This window comes from Anabrus simplex, chromosome 14, assembly GCF_040414725.1.
Source record: "Anabrus simplex isolate iqAnaSimp1 chromosome 14, ASM4041472v1, whole genome shotgun sequence".
Taxonomy (NCBI): domain Eukaryota; kingdom Metazoa; phylum Arthropoda; class Insecta; order Orthoptera; family Tettigoniidae; genus Anabrus; species Anabrus simplex.
The window spans coordinates 12092132-12113668 of NC_090278.1; the positions used below are offsets into that span (position 1 = coordinate 12092132).

The window sequence follows — 21537 nt, forward strand, 5'->3', positions numbered from 1 at the left end:
CAGTGGGGTTACAGAGCACGGGGAGGCTGTCAAAGTCCGATTTTCAGTACGCGCCAGGTAAATGTAAAATGTTACGATTTGAATGAACAGTTGTGTTTATGTTTCGTAAATCTACAGAAAGCATAATATGACGGGGTACCGAAGGAAATGATGTTCACCCTATTGGGGGGATGGAATTAAGGGTACATTATTAAAATCAATCAAAGGCATTCATGATGACAATTAGGCTGCAGTGAGAGGGAGAGAGAGTTCTTGGTTCAGGATACTTACAGGGGTTAGACAAGGCTGTAATCTTTCACCTTTTCCCTTCGTAGTTTACGTGGATCATCTGATGGAAGGTATAAATTGGCAGAGAGTGATTCAGGCAGGTGAAAATTTAGTAAGCAGTCTGGCCTCAGCTGACGACTTCGTCTTAATGGCAGATTGTGCCGAAAGCCTGCAGTCTAATGTCTTGGAACTTGAAAATAGGTGCAATGAGTATGGAATGACAATTAGGCTCTCCAAGACTAAATTTATGTCAGTAGGTAAGAAAGTCAACAGAATTGAATGTCAGATTGGTGATACAAAGCTGGAACAGGTAGAAATATTTAAGTATTTTTGTTGTGTGTTCCCCCAGGATGGTAATATAGTAAGTGAGACTGAATCAAGGTGTAGTAAAGCTAATGTAGTGAGCTGACAGTTGCGATCAACAGTGTTCTGTAAGAAGGAAGTCAGCTCCCGGACGAAGCTGTTTTGACATCGGTGTGTCTCCAGACCATCTTTGCTTTACGAGAGCGAAAGCTTTGTGGACTCAGGATATATTATTCATAAATTAGAAGTAAGAGACATGAAAGTAGCGGGAATTATTGCTGTTGCAAACCGGTGGGAACAATGGCAGGAGAGTACTCGGAACAAGCAGATGAAGGCTAAGTTAGGAATGAACTCGATAGATGAAGCTGTACGCGTAAAACGTCTTTGGTGGCGGGGACATATGCGACGAACGGCGGAGGATAGGTTACGTAGGAGAATAATAGTCTCTATTATGGAAGGTAAGAGGAGTAGAGGGAGACCACGATGACAATGGTTTGACTGAGTTTCTAACGATTTAATGATAAGAGGTACAGAACTAAATGAGGCCACGGCACTAGTTGCAAATCGAGGATTGTCGCGACGTGCCGTTTCGTTAAAATCACAGAGGCCTGCAGACTGAACGCTGAAAGGCATAATGGACTATAATGATAACGCATGCAGGCCCTGTGTATAAAAATCCCGTACGATTTTATTTCCGTTAGTGTGCGAAGAATTGGATCGTAAAGTTCAGTCAGTTGATCCCTCTTTCCATGGCCGTCCACATACGTTAAGACTTATGGACCTGCTTTCGTATTATTTCTTTCACTCGGAGTTCTTTCTCTCTTATACATCCTCTATGAGCCCTACATAGCAGGACATTGCACCCAGTGGCACCAGTGCTCCAATCAATCAATCAATCAATCAATCAATCAATCAATCAATCAATCAATCAATCAATCAATCAATCAATCAATCAATCAATCAATCAATCAATCAATCAATCAATCAATCAATCAATTAATCCTGATCTGCATTTAGGGCAGTCACCCAGATGGCAGATTCCCTATCTGTTGTTTTCCTGGCCATTTTGTAAATGATTTCAATGACATTGGAAATCTATTGAACATCTCCCTTGGTAAGCTATTCCAAGAAAACTTAAAGGTCCAATAATACTGCCTTGAGGAATTCCCCTCTTAATTATTACAGGTCAGATAATGCTTCGCCTTCTCAAATTTTCTGAGATCTAATTTCTAGAAATATAGCAACCAATTCAGTCATTCTTTTGTCTAGTCCAACTGCACTCATTTTTGCCAGTAGTCTCCCATGATCCATCCTATCAAATGCTTTAGACAGGTCCATCACGATACAGTCCATTTGACCTCCAGAATCCAAAATATCTGCTACAACTTGCTGAAATCCTACAAGTTGAGCTTCAGTGGAATAACTTTTCCTAAAACCAAATTGCCTTCTAACGAATCAGTTATTAATTTTTCACACATGTCTACTGTAATCAGAAGGAATGCCTTCCCAAAGCTTACATGCAATGCATGTCTAACTTATGGACCTGTAATTTTCAGGTTAATGTTTATCACCCTTTCCTTTATATACAGGGGCTACTATAGCAACTCTCCATTCATTTGGTATAGCTCCTTCAAACAAACAATAATCAAATAAGTACTTCAGATATGGTAGTATATCACAACCAATTGTCTTTATTATATCCCCAGAAATCTTATCAATTCCACCCGCTTTTCTAGTTTTCAACTTTTGTAACTTACTGTAAATGTCATTGCTGTCATATGTAAATTTTAATACTTCTTTAGTGTTAGTGACCTGCTCTATCTGGACATTTGTCTTATAAACAACAATCTTTACATACTGCTGACTGAATACTTCTGCCTTTTGAAGATCCTCACATACACACTCCCCTTGTTCATTAATTATTCCTGGAATGTCCTTCTTGGAACCTGTTTCTGCTTTAAAATACCTACACATACCGTTCTGTTTTCCACTAAAATTTGTATGACTGCCTATTATGCTTGCCCTCATGTTATCCTTAGCTGCCTTCTTTGCTAGATTCAATTTCCTAGTAAGTTCCTTCAACTTCTCCTTACTTCCACAGCCATTTCTAACTCTATTTCATTCCAATCTGCACCTCCTTCTTAGTCTCTTTATTTCTTCAACTTCTGCTTACTTCCACAGCCATTTCTAACTCTATTTCATTCCAGTCTGCACCTCCTTCTTAGTCTCTTTATTTCTCTATTATAATAATGTGGGTCTTTACCATTCCTTACCAGCTTAAAGGAACAAACCTGTTTTCACATTCCTCAACAATTTCTTTAAACCCATCCCAGAGTCTCTTTACATTCTTATTTACTGTTTTCCACCAATCATAATAACTTTTTTTTAAACTGCCTCGTGCCTGCTTTATCAGCCATATGGTCCTGCCTAATAGTCCTAATTTTCAAACCATGCTTTCTATCAGAATTATTTTTAACTACGACAAAAACAGTTTTGTGATCACTAATACCATCTATTACTTCGGTTTCTCTATAGAGCTCATCTGGTTTTATCAGCGCCACGTCCAGGATATTTTTCCCTCTAGTTGGTTCCATCACTTTCTGAATCAGCTGTCCTTCCCATATTAGCTTATTTGCCATTTGTTGGTCATGCTTCCTGTCGTTTGCATTTCCTTCCTAATTGACATTTGGTAAATTAAGATCTTCCACTGCAATCACATTCGTTTCCTTGTTGTTTCCCTCATAGCTAATTATCTTATCAAATAATTCAGAATCCGGGTCAGCACTACCCTTTCCCAGTATGTACACTCCAAAGATATCAGGTTGCCTATTATCTTTTGAAATGAGCCTTACACCTAGAATTTCATGTTTCTCATGTTTGACTTTTTTGTAGCTTACAAATTCTTCTATCACCAGCATAAATACTCCCCCTCCCACCATTCCTATCCTATCTCTACGATACACACTCCTGTTTCGTGAGAAAATTTCTGCATCCATTACATCATTTCTCAGCCATGGTTCAACTCATATTACAATATCTGGTACATATATATATCTATTAAGTTACTTAATTCTATTCCTTTCTTTACAATACTTCTACAGTTCAACACTAACATTTTTATGTCACCCCTACTTGACTTCTGGATCTCTGTACCCTCATCACCGCTCCGTAGACAACACCGTTTCCCTGAATGTACCTCCCTATTACCCTTCTAAACAAATTTCCTAACTTGTACATAACACTGCGATTTAATTGAAGGCCATCTGAGTGCAGATCCCTATCTCCTACCCACCCATTAAGATCTAGAAATTTCATTCCCAGTTTCCCCACATACCCACTCCATAGTCTCATTTCAATCCCCAATCACTCTCCAGTCAGTATCCCTCCTACACAGTATTCCACTGATAACAATCTCCGCTTTCTTAAACCTCACCCGCACTGCATTTACTAGGTCCTACACATCCCCAACTATGTTGGTACTTATATTAGCTTGCCTTACGTTGTTGGTACCAACGTGAAAAATTACCACCTTCTACTTTCCCTTCTTCCTTCTCTTCTACTTTTCTCAGCATCTGCCTCAACCTAATTCTGGATAACACTCTACCCTGGTTCCCTTTCCTCCACACACTTTCCCCACATGGCTAACAATGGAATCCCCCATGACCAGAGCCTCAACCCTACCCACCTCCTTTGATCCTCTCCTCTCCTGGTCAGCCCTATCTTTCCTGATAGCTGCAGAATCTACTTCCTCCTCCCTTTTCTCCCTTCCATGGCCCTGTTCAACCTGTCTTTTCCTATTCTCTACTCTACATTTTCCTTTCCTACCTTTTCCCTTCCCACACATTTCAGCAACAGTGCCCTGTTCCTCATCTTCCCTCTGTTGCTTTACCTGGAGTGGCTTGTACTGATTTCTCACAGACACCTGTCCTGAGTTCTGATCCTGAACAGAGCCCTTAGCCAGCAATCTCCTTCCCCTTAGAACATTAGGACACCTGTCTTCTACAGTTCCCTCCTTTCCTTCCTCTCCCTCTTGTACACTTACTGTAACCTGTACGTTGTTTGAGGGAGTCCTATCTTCCTTCCTGTCTTATGTGAGAATCCTAATTATCTCCCTCAAACTCTCCAACTCCTCCTTCATACCCCTCAATGCCTCGCCACACACACAGTTCCTACACTTGCACTCTTCAGCCATTCTTTACCGAAAAAATTAAAGGAAAGGAAAATAAAATAACTTGTTTTGTACAAAAAAAACGAAAAGAAATATTGTCTAGGATAGTACGTACTCAAAGATCACACGACAATTAGGTAATTAATATACTACTACACCACACTATAATACTACTTAGTCGTATTCTATGTGTATCCTACAACACCCTAACAGATAAAAACTACTGTTAATTACTGAATACCAAAAGGAATACACAAAAATTACACAATTATATACTGCAGTTAAGCCTCTCCTAATTGCAACAACAGAATTTTGGTAAGAGGGTTTCTACAGATACCTCTACTATAATACATAAAAATTCTACAATAATAAAGTAAGCACACCTATTTCTAATAAGATATTACTCCGTATACTGCTGTACAGTCACTACAATAATTTTAAACTACGTTCAGACGTATCCTAATTACAATACCGGTGCCGTATGTCACTACTAAGCACAAACATAAATAGAAGTTGCTCTTTTCAGTAAGTGCCTCATACTCCTAACTTGTCTCTAGTAATACACCCTTTCTAAATTCAGCCTGTTCTGCTGACTGTTACAAATCAAATTTGTACTTCAAGAGTTTGTTAAAGGTTGTTTTAAGTGATTAAGCAACGTTCAAATATCCGGTTTGGTTTGGAAGTGGCTTGTATGTTGTTATGTAAGGTGCGTATTAGCCAATCCTACAGCTTATTTCGTTAGGTGAGTTACGCATTTACTTCAATAATAATAATAATAATAATAATAATAATAATAATAATAATAATAATAATAATAATAATAATAATGTTATTTGCTTTACGTCCCACTAACTACTTTTACGGTCTTCGGAGACGCCGAGGTGCCGAAATTTAGTCCCGCAGGAGTTAATTTACGTGCCAGTAAATCTACCGACACGAGGCTGACGTATTTCATCACCTTCAAATACCACCGAACTGAGCCAGGATCGAACCTGCCAAGTTGGGGTCAGAAGGCCAGTGCCTCAAACGTCTGAGCCACTCGGCCCGGCCGGATTTACTTCATTGAGGAATTGTGATTTCTATCATTTTACTCTGTGTCCACAACCTCTAACATATTGTCGGTAACGTTCAAGTTCAATAATTGACTTTGCTAAATGTATAGATCTCAATTGAGAATATTAGAAGTTAAAACTGGTACTAATCTTTCTCACTTTCAGCATTGTACATATTTTTAATACATAATGTTATTAATTTTCTTAAATTGTATTTTTAATTAAACATTAAAAATCAATATGCATATAACTAGCTTGCCATTTAGGAAACTCCCAGCCTTTGCATTGAAAGTGGCTGAAGTTGTGTCAAGTAGCAATATGTCGTATATCCTAAATTAGTGGAATGAGGATTTTTTTTTTCTGAAGAGCAACGCAGATGAATTTTAATTGTTGTTTTGCTGTGTTATTTACCTTTGTGTACAATTTTATAGTGACGCTGTGAATGTTAAGTTGTTCTTTTCACTGTATCCTGCGACATATGGTAGCAGGGTTCAAAATCTTGAGAGGTTTCCATTTAGGATATCTGTATCTTGTTATATCATTGTTGTTGTGGAGATTCTTCTGTATCACATCATTACCCCACAGCAGCTATATCCAGTTTTTATTCGTGATGATTTAGGTAACAGTTGCCTGCCTCCCTGACTTATTGGTTTGTAAAAGATTTTCAGGGGCAAGTGGCAGTTAGTTTGCATGGGGTCGAATCCTAGGATCTGCAGCCCTGAAAAACATTTCCGTGGTTTCCCCATTTTATCATTAATTAACCTTAATTAATGCTGATGTGTACCTAATCTTATCCCTTTCCCTTGGAGTTGTCAGTGCACCATTAAACTGCTAGCAGGAGTGGAAGAACAATCTTCAGAAAGAAATTCTGGCTGTGGAAACTGTGAAAGGTAGTTGCTTGAAAGTAAAGCCAATAACATATTAATAGAATATCCTGTGATGGCCAGAACAAGTAAACATGGCACACTACAGTATTGGCAATGCGTAAGGATTGAATCAATTAGCCACGGGTACGAAGCTTGTATTGGTACCTGTAGGAGAAATTATAGTATTAATTGTTAATGCAGTATGTTTACATTTACAGTAAAATATCACAAAGTGACTAATGAACACTGCTATTGGTTGAAATGAATTCTCTGAAGCACTACTCGAGGTATTCAACATAGACAATTTTTGTTCCACCTGGAGAACAACAAAAACTGCTAAACATTTAAACCAATTGTTTGGCATGGAACTCTCTACAAGGGGCGCTCTGGTAAGCACCACTCGTTTGTGTCATTAGATATGACATGAACCGAAAAAAAAAGGATACTTAAGTAAAGGTTGGTGGCATTGTTCGATGAAATGAGCTATAGCAGTATTGGAAAAAAAATTGTCTTCATTTCAACAGAATTTTCTTCATTTTCCATTTCCAGTCTACTGGGTTGAAATGTGAATCAAGAACCTGCTCAGTTTTTCTCTCTCAACCACTCCCTTTCTTCCTCGAATATTTTTTCTACTTTTACTCCTCTCTTCTCTGTACTCTCCTTACTGTATCCTATGACTTTCCCTGTATATACTTACTTTGGAACTCTATCCCCATCCATTCTCATAATTTGTCCATACCATTTCAGCGTACGTGTCTCTATCTTGCCTTTCAGTTCAGGGGATCCGAATCTCTCCCTGATTTCTATGTTTCTGACTTTATCCCTTCATGCCCTCCCTATTATTTCTGTAAGGAATTTCACCTTGGCCTCTTGCATTCTGCTTTCATCATGTTTTCTTGTCCATGTGCCTGACGCATATGTCAAAATTCATGTGTAATTCATTGGGAGCAAAATTTTCTTGCATTCTGTTGGGACATCCCAGTTGCTTACTATACATCTCACACATTGGTAAAACTCATTGGCTTGTTCAATTCTCTTTACAATTTTTTGATTTATTTTCCCATCTTCTGCAATTATTCTTCCCGAATACTTGAAGAATTCCACAACTTATTATAGTCTTCCTTTCCTTCAATATTCCCACTTCCTTCTCTATTACCTCTCATCACCACTACTATCGTACACTTCTCAACACTTATTTTCATTCCATATTCCTCTATCTCCTGATTCTATACATTATCTTGTTCTTGTGCTTCCATTTCATCTTCTCCACATATTACTGTCTCATCTGCAAAGATGCGTCCTTGGTTGCCATTTTCTATTGTATACGTTTGTGGGTTTCATCCATGACCATAATGAAGATTGGAGGGGATAAACACATCCTTTTTGAAGTCTTGTTTCTACTTTGAACCAGTTTGTTTGTCCTATCATAGTATTCATAATACTTACCCTCTTTTCATTCATGGCTTTTATACTTGTTTCTTCTGCTCTCCCGGCCTTCTTTTTTATCAATGCATCCGAGATCACTTGCCATGGTACACTGACATATGCCTTCTCAATATCAATAAATATCATCACTGAAGCCAGCCTAAATTCCCATCTGTTCTCCATCACGTTCTTTAGGTTCAACGGATTGAAAAATTTAAAAATTATGTTTACACTGAATATGGAGTATGACACCGTATGGAAGTGAAACATAGACAATAACTGGTGCTGAGAAAAACAGCGTGCAAGCCTTTGAAAGGCCGTGTTATCAGAAGTTGTTGAAGATCAGATGGTTAGAACATGTCTGAAAGAAAGAGATAGTGAATCAACATGACAAGAGGAGAATGGTTTGAGTGAATATGATTGTAAGAAGGAAAATTTTGATAGAACAAATCTCAAGGCACTGTAAACTTGTTCAGTAAGTTTTGAAGCGAAATGCAAAGGATAACAGTGGTAGGAAGATTCCAAGATATGGACCTGGGTGATTAGAGTGATATACCAACAGAATAGTTACTGAATTTTCAAGAAGTTTTGTGCATTTTGATCACAAGCGATGTATGTTGCATTTTTAACAAGAAAGGTCATCTTGTTGTGGTTTCAGTTCTGTATAAAACTGTATGTTATATAGCTATTTATATGATATAAGGTGTCATGTAGTATTAGGGGTCCTTTGACTATGATCTTGATATTGACAGATATGTTAACTTATATTTCCTATAGAAGTAATCACTGTTTTAGAAGTTATGTAAAACTGGAGGTCCTTAGTGTTGATTGAAGTATCAGTCATAGAAAATGGAGGTCCTATGGGTATGATCACAATACCAAGAGTCATGTAAAATTTTGAGTTTTTCAGTATGTTTAATATTGATGGTCATGTAAAATTGAAAGCTTGTTGCTTATATAATATATAATTTTCTGGCTTATATTTCAGTGTAAGGTCATTGGAAGTAATCAATGACCCCAGTACCTTCTGACTACTTAAGTTGGAGTGCAAAATGGACCTGGAAGTAAAGATCAAAGAGGAACCAGCCTGGCTTGAAGGAACAACAACTGCATCACTTGTAAGTCTCATTCCAGATAACTTTATAGAGCTCAGAAATTAAACCTTACTAGCTGAATAAGTTTGGAAGGGGCATAATTTTCTGTGTGCTTCCTGAGTATTAACACCAGCAGTCACCAATTGCGAATGAGCATCTAGGCGTAGTATGACTCTGTTTTGTTTCTTTGTCTGAGAATGCACCACAACGCTCTACACAAAGCTGCAAACTCTCAGGAACGTAAGGTTGGGGTTGAATTAGTCTGTACTTTTTACTCTCAGTATCAAAATTACTTTGGTTTAGGGGTTGCACTTCTATTTTTCCTCTCTGGTTATAACAGAGGATGGTTGGCCCATTTTACTTAAAAAAAACTAAAATCCTCCAACACTACTGCACCACCATTAGCACCACATGTTAAAAATTATTACTCGTACCATAATTCGTGTAGAAGAAGTTAAATCACAAATCTTTCGTTAGTGTTTTTCAGATTGGATACACCAGTCTGCTAAACAAATCATCAACACAGGTGTGATTATTCTGGGTTATCCTCACATCCACAGTGTGCTGGTAGATATTATGTGTGTTAAGGAAAGAGCAGATTTGCCTATGGCATACAAGGGATAAAATAGCTCGAAATCTGAATGTACGTTCTCTCAAAGTCAGTATTTTGCTCAGATGTTTTATTCATTTAGAAAGGCGGAATAGTGATTAGCTCATTTTATTCCTCAAATACAGGTTAGATTCTATGTTATATAGAGAACCATGTCTATGGGCTCTAAAATGCACGATATCTGAGAATAATTTTTTTAATATGCCCCTTCTTAGTGGGCTCTGACACTTTAAGGTCTTAAGGCACATTAAACAGAATATTTTCTTTCTCACTATTTCCCTGTCCTTTTTGTGCATCCTTTTCATCCATTCCTTAGTTCAGCTACTGTTCCCTTCTATATTGAATGGGTTAAATCAGTATATTCTAGAACTTGATACTGTAATTCACATTTAATAGTAAGTTAACTTAGAATATAAACTTTTGGTCACAGTCCCTTCCCCCCCCCCCCCTTAGGGCTGACAGGGTTTTATAAATCCATGTGAGAAATCTAAATGTCTCGTAGTATATCATAAAAGATCTTCTGAAACTGCAGATGTACACTCCAACACTGCTGACTCTCCACTGACAGTGTTCTCATCCCCACAGTTCTTCAAAACACACTACATAAAATGCTTGTAGTAGTAAAGTATTTCATTTGTGGTTGCTTTGACTTTCGGCCACATCACATCTTTTGCTGGTGTATAAATGTGATAAGCCTGCTTCTTTCATATTTATGTTTTTTATTTTACAGTTAACTGTCTTAAAGCTTTATGTAGCCCCTGTCATCTCAGCAAAACCAGAGGAGAGAATGTGTTTTCATTATTTCGAGTTATTTTTATCTGTCTGTAAACAAACTCTATGCTGAGAACAAAAAAATATTTAGAATAGTTGTAACTCTTCTAATTGATTCAAACAACTTTTAAGATTTGATTGATGTGATTCTACATATGAAAACAGTTAATACAATGTGTGAGATGGCCACAATTCCATCCCTTGTATTATATCTTCTGATATGGCTAGAAAATGTTTGGCATTTTATATTTTGTTCTCAGTCTCATCCTTTCTGTGATATAAGGAGTGAGGAAGAATATTAACACCATTCTCGTACAGCCTTTGGTTATAAAAATCCTCTGCTGGTAGAAATCTTCCTTAAACATTAGTGAAATTCTAAAAGTAATGTAATACTGGAAATTAATGAATGAACATGCTCATTTGTTGGTGGCTATATTTGTAGATGTGTGTCATGAGCATACCTAATATATCTTATTTTCCACAGGAAATTTTGGAACATGTATCAGAAGTGATAGCTCTGAAAGAAGAAGTTAAATCAGAGTTAATCAAGCCAGAGTCATCGCAGGAAAACTCTCTTGAGATAATGTACATAATTTGATAAGCCATCGTCATATAATGGAAATGGGTAGAAAATGGCTCAACTGATACCGGGGTTTGATCCATCTTTTTAGTGCACATGATTGATAGTCCTACTGATAATATATTTTTTATGAGACTGACTGTTTACATACCTAGTTTTCACTTTTCCTTCAAGTTGTTCCACAATCTTGCGTTATGAATTGTGCAGCAGTTAGGATTATTCCAAAGACCTCTACTCTATGTCATTTGGTAGCTGGTATCATTCCTACTAATTCTTTTGAATTCTTAAATAGTTTCGAACACAAAGTAGCTGAAAGATACATTCTTTTGTTACTGTTACAGAATATTTTACTACTTGCTTCCAAATGTAAAACTTTGTTATCTTATTGATTATATTAATTATTGATTTCTGGATAATACAGTAATTTTTTGATACAAGTTGCAGGTGATATGGTTGTGTACTCTGTGCGTTCGCGTATATACTACACACATTTTAGCCATCTCGTGGCAAGTGAAAAATATTCTTATTCTTCCTAATGTGGTCTGTGGTGTTACTAGTCCATTGTCACTTATAATATTACTTAAACATGCAGTTAATAAATAAGCCATTCAAGAGTTATCTGGCCTTTCTCTTTCATACTTCGTAAGGGATAGTGTTTGGGAATAGGCCTTGTAAATTCACTGTTACTGACCTGAACATTCATTACGTGAATGAATTCGTCATTACCAGGATATAAATTTGATCACACTAATCGTACACTTCATAGCATGTGTGTCATCATCGTTCAGTATGACTATATTGGTATGGGGTATTTCATTGCCCATTTATTGAGGTATTCATTTCACCATCTGTTCCAGGATTTCTATGTTAGCTGCTGAAAATATATTCACATGGGCAAGGTTGCGATGAGAGAGGAAGTATACTCATGATCAGAGAGTGTAGTTAATTGGCTCTCCTATAAGGAAATGGGATGTAGTTAGGTAAGAAGTTTCAATAGGGTCATCATTTAGCATTGGTGAAAGGATGTGTTGTAATAATGGTCCATTCTTTGTTGGTGAAGCAATAAGAATTCATCACTTATCTGGGGTGATATATCAGACTCTTGACAGCTGCTTCCTTGATTCCACCAAAGTGTGATGCTTCAGAAGGGATGAAATGCCACGTCAGTCCCATGCCTGCAGTTATGTGAAAAGTTGGTTTTCTGAGGGTTGTTTTGCAGAAAGGCCTTGATTTCTGTAGCTGCTCTGAAAAAGTTTGTGCCGTTATTGCTGTAAATGTTCAGGGGTCAAACTATATGAGAACCAAGTCAATAAAATGCAGAAAGAAATGTTGTTGTTGTTGTGAGATCAGGTATCATGGTTATCTTTTAACTCGCACCTTTTTTGTGGTGGATTTCTTTTTCTTCTTATTATGGGAAGAAGCTCCATCCTGGACGGAATCATTCTGCTTACTTTCATTTGAGAGGAATTCGACGACCACGGTGTATACAGTATCTACAATTTCCTGTGTGATATTCACACTGCTGGTCGCCTCTCTCAGCAGACGTCTTGGTTCCCATGCTCCCGGCAGTCCCAGACCGGATTTAAGGTCCCCTTTCTTAATCTGATCTAGAAGCATCTTCCGCCAAGATGCCTCTAACCAGGGGTGAGGATCCTCAACGGAGATCTGGGGCTCATCTTCAACAGGGACACTCGTCAAATGCATAGGGGTGTAAAAGGCTCCCCTATGACAACAAAATCGTGAGAACCCTGATTCTCTTCCACCCCAGATACTTCCTCCCAGATGGTAGCTATTACTGGACCCTGCTGAGATGGTCCTTCGCCTTGATCATCCCCAATGGGTACGCCAGGGGTAGTCTGTACTTCCCTCCCTCCTGGTGAAGTGATAGGTTGAACGCCCGTCGGGGTGCTAGCACATGGCGACTGGCTGCGCTCAGCCGTTCACCCCCAAGCAACTGGAGGGATGGCCTGAATCCTAAGAAGGAAATCATCCCTAGCCCTTTGATAGGCGGGCTGACATTGCTTATCACTTATTTGCTTTTTGGTCTTAGTTCCCAACGATTCAAATATGAGTCTATTTGAATCCGGATTCCCTCTTTGATCCCGCTAGAGTGTGTACATTTTCACGAGTTCCTAAGCAGCGAACTTGCTCTCTTTCCCACTACCTGCAGCAAGGCGGGGCTTTGTGCTGGGAACGGGATCCTTACGCCTCAAGTTTCTGAGGGGCGGATGAGTATGGCGCTAATGTTGGGACAGACCTCTTTGCGTAGCAAATTCCATCGTATACGCTGAACATGTGTATGAAAGTGTCACGGGTTTGGGCGGGCCCGTGCACTTGGGAATATGTGTCTGAGCGACATGCTTACCAACATACGTCTTCAGGCAAGACGTGCAATGAAATAAAATCTTTAAGGAAGGATGCTTAGTTTTATGATGAGCCACATAATCATTGATGCTCAGACCCTTATATGTTCCCTTCGTCCCGCGAAGACAAACGGTACAATCAGTTATCATGAAGGGAACGTCGACGTAGACCGGTGGATCGCCCTGGTTGTCATCGATGGTCCCCTGCCGGCTTAGACGGTGCGTGGGACCTGACGTGACCGAATCCGAGGCCCTTTGAGGACTCATTTGATTGCACGCAATCATTCTCTCCACTCTAAGGAGGGATTAGCCCCAAAGAGCCCATCCCCATGACTGGGTGTTTACCCTCCTGTTTAGTTCATCCCGAGCAATAAATGGGATTTTATCCACGCCAGGATGGTCTTGCTCAAGGACTGGACCCCACAGGTACGGACTTGGGGTGACTTTCCAGCAGCAGGCTTGTGCAGATGACAAGGCATATTGTGCCTGCCCTGACCATCGACCACTTTGGCCAACAGGTGCTGAAGACACACACCCGTTGCGGGTAACGGGGAGGTACTCGAGCTGCCCCAGAGGCTTCGTCTTGGATACTGGGTCTTATATGCCCGACACCTCAAACGATGAGCAAATAACGTACGCTTCATCTTGGATACTACGACTTACATGCCCGACACCTCAAGACACTTTAAGAGAGTCATAGTTACTCCCGCCGTTTACCCACACTTCCTTGAATTTCTTCACGTTGACATTCAGAGCACTGGGCAGAAATCACATTGTGTCAACACCCGCTTGGGCCGTCGCAAAGCTTTATTTTAATTAGACAGTTGGATTCCCCTGGTCCATACCAATTCTGAGCCGACCGTTGAATGGCAGCCGAAGAGAATCCGCAACCTCCGTGAGGAGACTGCGACGCCAGAATGCAGACCGCGGCCTCGCAGCTTGTACTAATCGGTACATACGATGACGGCCCGATCCATGTGGTCATCTGACAAGGAACTGCATGGTTGGACCAAACCAAATGCAGTGGAAACTGTTAGAATTATCACTGAAGACAGTAATCCTGCAAGTTCTTAAAAATAGTGACTTTTAACTGTAACCTGGAGTTTCAATGATATGCTAATACAAATGGTCCACCTCTAGATTCCCTGTGTTCACCAGTTGGGTGCAGAGTAGTTTGGGGGAAATGGGAACACAACTGGTTAATGAAACAAAGTACAACAAGAGACTACATTTATTTTAAAATATAACTGATCAAAAATCATGAGAATTACAAAAATTAAGTCTTCTTGATGTTGTTTAATATTAGAGTCTTTTTGAATTGAAAATCAACACACAGAAATGTTTTACAATATAAGTATATAATACTTCGAAGATATTCTTCACTGTCCTTGGAAGGTATGGAACATGGTTTAAGTAACACTGATGGAAGAAGATATTAGTAGATACTATTCACATGTTTGCCGGCCACTGCCACCATATGCCCCTGCGACACGCCTCCGCCACACCGAATGTGCTGTCTTAAGAGTGCATGCTTAACCTAACAGGGACAGATTCGTCTTTATGCCTAACTTCACGTGCCATGGATTCAACCCTAGGCTTAAACTTACAATGGTTTTACAGACTCAAGTTTGATGCCAAGAGTGCTGGCTAAACACAACTGCCAATGTGATTAGCGTCATGAGTGCTAGTTTAAGAAAACAGGCACGAATTTGATGCCCATCTTAACTTTACAAGGACATTACAGACTCGACTTTCAGTTTTTATCCCAGGCTTAACCTATCCATACAAGTTGAGACAAGGTCCAGTGGCTTTTGGACCTGTTCTCAGAACAAGATGGCGGTTACACACATTGTTTTATTAGGCTAGGGAAACGGCATAAGGCTTGCTATATGCCTTATTCATTGGGCCATAACATTGAAAGGTGGCCTTAGGTCATGGATCTGAGAAACTGCAAAAGGGCCAAAGGGTTAAATAGCTATAAGACAAAAGGGCTAAATGGCTGAAGGGCAGAAGGGCTAAGTGGAATGAAGTATGGTGTAGGGCTCAGAGCAGAATTGGAACAGGATGGCTGTATAGGACTGGGGAGATGGTGAAGGATAAAATATATGTGCATCATTCATAGGTGCATACCTATAATAACAAGGTCTTGAAGCCCAGCGGCCGCAGAGTCAGAGATGCACGCATGTGAGCTGAAGCGTAACTCGCTTTTGGATTTTAGTGTTTGGAACTCTGAACTTTCTATTGTAACATTTCGAGCTTATAAATTTGAACTCTATGTGACTTATAGTAGCTTACAATATTGTTGACATCATTTAGGGAATAAAACTTTGTGTTCAGAATCGAAAAAAGTATTCGCGGTCCACATGACTGGAATGGAACACAGGGCTCTTCCATTTTTCACTGCTGAGTATCATGCTAAGGAAATAACTGTGCATTGAAAGCATCCATTTAATTCAAAACACATGGTGTTTGAGCTGTGATAAATTAAATAATACCACCCCAACTGGGAATCAAATTCGGCACTTTTTCTCTTGGACTGCTGGCTATCATGGTAAATAAATGTTTGTGTATAAAATTCAAAGACACTTGTCCTTCAAGATACAAGAAATTAAATACATCGCCAACCCAACTAGGAATCGAACCATGGGTCCTTTATATGGGAAACAAGCATGCATGCTAACTAAATGTCTGTACATCAAAGACCTTGTGCTCAATCAAATCACCTCTAGTTCAACTTTCTTTCGAAGTGGGGATGATAACAATGTTCATTTTACGTCTTACTAACTACACTCCAACATCTGAAAAGTTCGCAAATAATAATAATTGTAATTTTGAAGATCCAGGCTTCTTTCATGCCAAATACTCAACATACATGCATACTAAGAAAGAAAAGACTTTGACTGTCTGTGCTACTCAGCTTGGCAATTAATTTGCTAAGTGCTGAAATTGCAATCCCTGCTTCAGACAGTTTTCGAAGGTGCCAGAATTTTGTCCTGCAAGTTTCCCTTTACATGCCAGTAAATCTACCGACACTAGGCTGACGTATTTGAACACCTACAAATACCATCGGGCTGAACCAGAATCGAACCTGCCAAGTTGGTGTTAGAAGGCTAGCGCCTTAACCGTCTAAACTACTCAGCCTGACAGTCCAACTATGAAGTGCTGAAAACAAACACTAATAATAAGTAAAATCGTGTCCTTATCCTGAGTTGGTGCAGCTCCTTTCAGGCACACCCCCAATGGAGGTGAGCTGCATGCACCATTTTAACCACATACCAGCCCTCCTGCTATTCTGAAATTTCTGGCAGTACCGGAAATCGAACCTGGGCGTTCGAGAACGGCAACTAACAACACTAAGGCCGGCCGCAAGATGAGACGCAGGTCCGTGACGTGACGCAGGGTGACTCACGGTGAGTTTCTGCGAACCACAGAACTGACTGGACCCGCGCATGTTACGGCGCAGGGTGACGTGACGCAGTTGCTGCCCGTGGTGACCCTGCGGACCGCAGTCTCACTTCCGCAGTTTCCTGCAAGACTCACGGTGATTTTGGTTGTTCATACTGTGTTTTGTAGTTCGAAATGGAAGAAAAACTAATTGAAGCCGTGCGTGTTCGCGAAGTTCTGTATGATACAAGCCACGGAGATTACTTGAAAACGAAGCTGAAGGCAGAGAAGTGGGAGGAAGTGGCCAAGGAAACCGCCATACGGAGTGGTAAGTAGCATTGTAATTCTTTGTTAACCGGTGGTGATGGTGGTGGTGATTATTGTTTTACGAGAAAGTACAACTAGACAACCATCCTCTATATAACACTAATCATAAGGGGGAAAAAAATGGAAGGGATCCAACACTTCAAAGAATGAAGGTATTGGCCAAGGGCGTGAAAACGAAAGACTCCCTAGGCTTCGAGTGCTAGAATACCGTCGGGGTCGGAAAAGAACAAGACTTGACCAAGGGAGGTCAGATATAATAGATAAAAGTGAATAGCCTGACACAAGTAAGTTGAAGCAATGCAATGCCAGGACTCAGCTAAGGGCCTCATGGTCGCCAACCCACCCTCTCAATTTCAGGGCCCCTGGGGCCCCCTTTATTCGCCTCTTAAGACGGGCAGGATATACCGTGGGTGTTATTCTACCACCCCCAGCCACAGGGGGACTCTTTGTTAACCTTTCATCTGGTTGTTATTAAAACTCTCGTTGCTAAACCAGGAACTCTTTTTGAAAAATCGTATTAAATGCATTTTGTTGTCTGAACCACCATAAACTATATATTGTGTTTAGAGGAAGAAATAATGTACAATATAAAACAACAAAATACCAATTTATTGCAGTTAAATGTTTTATCTATTGATGAATGCAAAAATAATTGTTTTTCAAATAAGAAATTCCAAAAATAAACTCATGTGACAAATACAATTTTTTTAATGGCTAGACTGAGATATACAAATTGAAAACAACTCATTTCCATATACAAAAAGTGATTTTTAGTGAGAGAAATAAATAACAAATAATGTGACGAAGTTATGTTGAGGGGGTATGAGAGAAGGAAGTAATTATGAGTATTATTATTTTCTTTTTACAAGTTGCTTTACGTCGCACCGTCACAGATAGGTCATATGGCGACGATGAGATAGGAAAGGGACAGGAGAGGGAAGGAAGCGGCCGTGGCCTTATTTAATGTACAGCCCCGGCATTTGCCTGGTGTGAAAATGGGAAAACACGGAAAACCATTTTCAGGGCTGCCGATTGTGGGTTTCGAATGCACTATCTCCCGAATGCAGGCTGCCAACGTGATCCAAACCACGCGGCCACTTGCTCGGTAAATTATTATTATTATTATTATTATTATTATTATTATTATTATTATTAATTTCTTTTATATAGCGCCGCTCAGGCTATGAGGCCTGCAGTTATGACAAACCATATCATACATACTAAATTGTACTGCCTCAGTACACTTAATTCTATGTCCATGTACTGTAGGTAAATTAAACTACTTTAAACTGTAGCTAAAGATATAATTTTAAGCGAAAGATACATTCTTGATAAACACGATAAGACTACCACGAGTTAACCCGAGAAGTGCAGGCATTCACTTAATCAGTTATAACATCATCCATCTTTCACCCACACGTTCATATCAAGTATGAAATTGAAGGCAAAATTAAGTCTTTCATAACTCATTCGTCACTAACCGTAAATGACTCATTCAAGCACAGGGAACGCAAATAAGCCAGCTGTTCTTCCCAACACCCCTTGCAGTCTCAGCTGTAGTGAAGTATTTAAAAAACACTCAGAGATGGCCGACTTAAAAACAGAATGTTCCTATTGAAGCTGTTATCCTTTATTTTCACAAGAATCGCATTACTTAGGGATAAACTTTCTACAGAGTTCGCAATGTAACTGTACGCAAATTCTCAATTCTTCAGTACTTTCCTTTTGAAACACTTTACCTCTGCCAAGGAACCATTCCTGTAGTGTTGAAGTATGTAGTAAAGTTCTGTCGAGTTGTAAAAGCTTTCTGTGAACTTCGTGTTACATTTGTTTGTAACAATGGTCCCATTTGATCATTTGGCATATCCTCTATAGTGTCGTCTGTACTTATTTCAGCAGCATAATTCCTTAAATAGTTGTGCAACACACAAGCTGCCTTCACAATATTGACAACACTATCTACTTTAATTTCAAATGGTGCTCGAAAAACTCGAAAACGTGAAGCAAGTATACCAAAACTGCATTCTACCGTTTGGCGTGCTCTTGACAGTCTATAGTTGAACACTTTGTTTTCGTAATTGTCAGTAACGCTTCGTTTCGGATAAGGTCGCATCAAATTCTCCGATAAAGGGAACGCCTCATCTCCTACAAACACAAAAGGCATCGGATCCTGTATTGGATGTAGTACTGCAGGTGACGGAAGCTGTAATGCGCGTTTTATCTTCTTTTTTTTTTTTTTTTTTTGCCACAACGCTTGTGTTAAAAATGCTTCCATCACTGAACCTCCCTTGTGACCCTACATCAATAGTAATGAATTTATAGTTTGAGTCCACGGTAGCCATTAGCACGATGGAGAAAGTGTGTTTATAATTGAAATAAGAGGATCCAGTTTTCCCGGGTTTTCTTATCACAACATGTTTCCCATCAATGGCGCCAATGCAATGCGGGAACTGCCATCTTTGTTCGAAACCAGATGCGATTGATTCCCACTGTTCTTTTGTGGGTTCCGGCAAAAATAATGGTTGCATTACTTTCCATACAGCTTGAGATATTTCCAGCACGATATTAGAGACCGTTCGTTCCCCCATTCTGTAGCTGTAGGCAATAGTTCTGTATGTGTTTCCTGTAGCCAAATACCTAAAACATACAAGAAAAAATTAAATAGTAGGGAATTATTGTTGTATGGCTGTATTTGTTCATGCATTTACTTAAAAAGTAAATATTTTTACATATCTAAATGCTCTTTTGGCACCATTGTTGCAGGTGCTGAAGCGAAGGCGACGTGGGAAAAACTGAGACATTCGCTGAGAGATGCTCTCAGAAGACAGCAAAAACACATGAAAAGTGGAGCACCGGCTGAATCTGTTAAACAGTGGAAATTTAAAAAACAGATGGGATTTCTACAACCATATATGGCCAATACAACACGAGAAGGGAACCTAAATGAATACATTGACGATAATGAAACCTCTTCGCAAAATTGTGACATCGATAGTCCAACTGATGTAGTCGAAGAACGTGAGGAGTCATTGAACGTGCAGCAGGGAATCAGAAGTGCTCGAGACAAAGCCCAATCAGAGGCAGTTCGTGATATTTCACCTCCGACACAAGGTCCTTCATCTGCTAAGAAAGTGAAGAAAGACACTGTTACTAGCTTACTCAAACGAAGCATGGAACAACATGAAGAACGAAGAAAATCGAGATCGGAAGAAAGGAAAAGTCTGTTGGTACAAACAAGCGCTCCAAGTGATCCTCTCTACCACTTCTTCATGTCTATGTACAAGGTGACCAAAAATATGCCTCCGTCATCTCAGTTTATCGTCAGAAACAGTATTTTCCGTGTGGCTACAGAAATGGAGGCCACGTTGCTGAACATTCCCGCGAGAACTCCACAGTATAACACAATTCAGCGGCCATCACATGACAACTTGTCCCCGTATAGTAATCGAACACCCAGTCCATCCTGCACCAGCTTATCTACTCCAGCCCATTCTTCACATTGCGACAGTCCATTACCAAACCAACAGGAGAACTCTGTGTTCGAAAAAAAACACTTCAACTACGACTTCAAATCGGAGTGATTTGCTCACACTTATTAATGACTTTTCTGAAAATTGAATTTCTGTCAGTAAAAGTTTTCCTGTTTACATTTGATGTACAGAGGTTACGTGTGTGTTATTAGAGAACACCTTTGTCGTGTGATCATTATTCTGTTTATTAAATAAAGGTTTTTCTATAAAAGCTACCGTACCTTTTTACTTTCCGACGATACTGAAGGTACATTAACCCCAGATCGTAATATTTGGTTACTTACAGTAATCGATTATAAATAAAACAGATAACGTATAATGGCTTACCTTAAAAACACAGCAACTTTCTCCTCAGTACCAATAGGCCTTGTAGCGTTGCATCCCTGTCTGTCAATTTCGTTCTTGATGAGATCATGCACTTCCTTGAACTGATCACGGTTTAACCTAAAATAATTCGTAAATTTTTCATCATCAAATTCCTTAGTTAAAGCAAATTCCCCATAGCTTAGTCTTTTTTTCATGTAAGCACTTGTTCTTGCTTTTTGTTTCATCAGAGCACTGTAACATACCGTTTCGAACACAAACTCGGTATCGGAATCCGATTCTGAACTCAAGTCTATTAACATAGCAGCAGTATTCGCCATCTCTGCCAGAGCTGAAGTTCCGTGGTAAACTGCGTACTGAAACTGCGATCCAACTTGCGACGATTGTCGCCGTGACTCACTCTGCCGTGAGGAATTCGACGTGAGTCACCCTGCGTCACCTCACGGACCTGCGTCTCATCTTGCGGCCGGCCT

At 39.6% G+C, this 21537-nt stretch overlaps 1 protein-coding gene across 1 annotated transcript; it reads left to right on the forward strand.

Annotated features, from left to right (window-relative positions):
* The first annotated feature begins 17078 nt into the window (after positions 1-17078).
* Positions 17079-20791, forward strand: LOC137502972 (transcription factor Adf-1-like). Its single transcript, XM_068230252.1, has 2 exons — positions 17079-17211; positions 19974-20791. The coding sequence occupies exons 1-2, from the start codon at positions 17079-17081 to the stop codon at positions 20789-20791; spliced, it is 951 nt and encodes a 316-aa protein (XP_068086353.1).
* Positions 20792-21537: the final 746 nt, after the last annotated feature.

Coding starts and splice junctions, on each gene's coding strand:
- LOC137502972 (XM_068230252.1), top strand. CDS start 17,079: ATGGAAGAAAAACTAATTGAAGCCGTGCGTGTTCGCGAAGTTCTGTAT. Junction 17,212..19,973: donor GGAAACCGCCATACGGAGTG/GTAAGTAGCATT, acceptor CCATTGTTGCAG/GTGCTGAAGCGAAGGCGACG.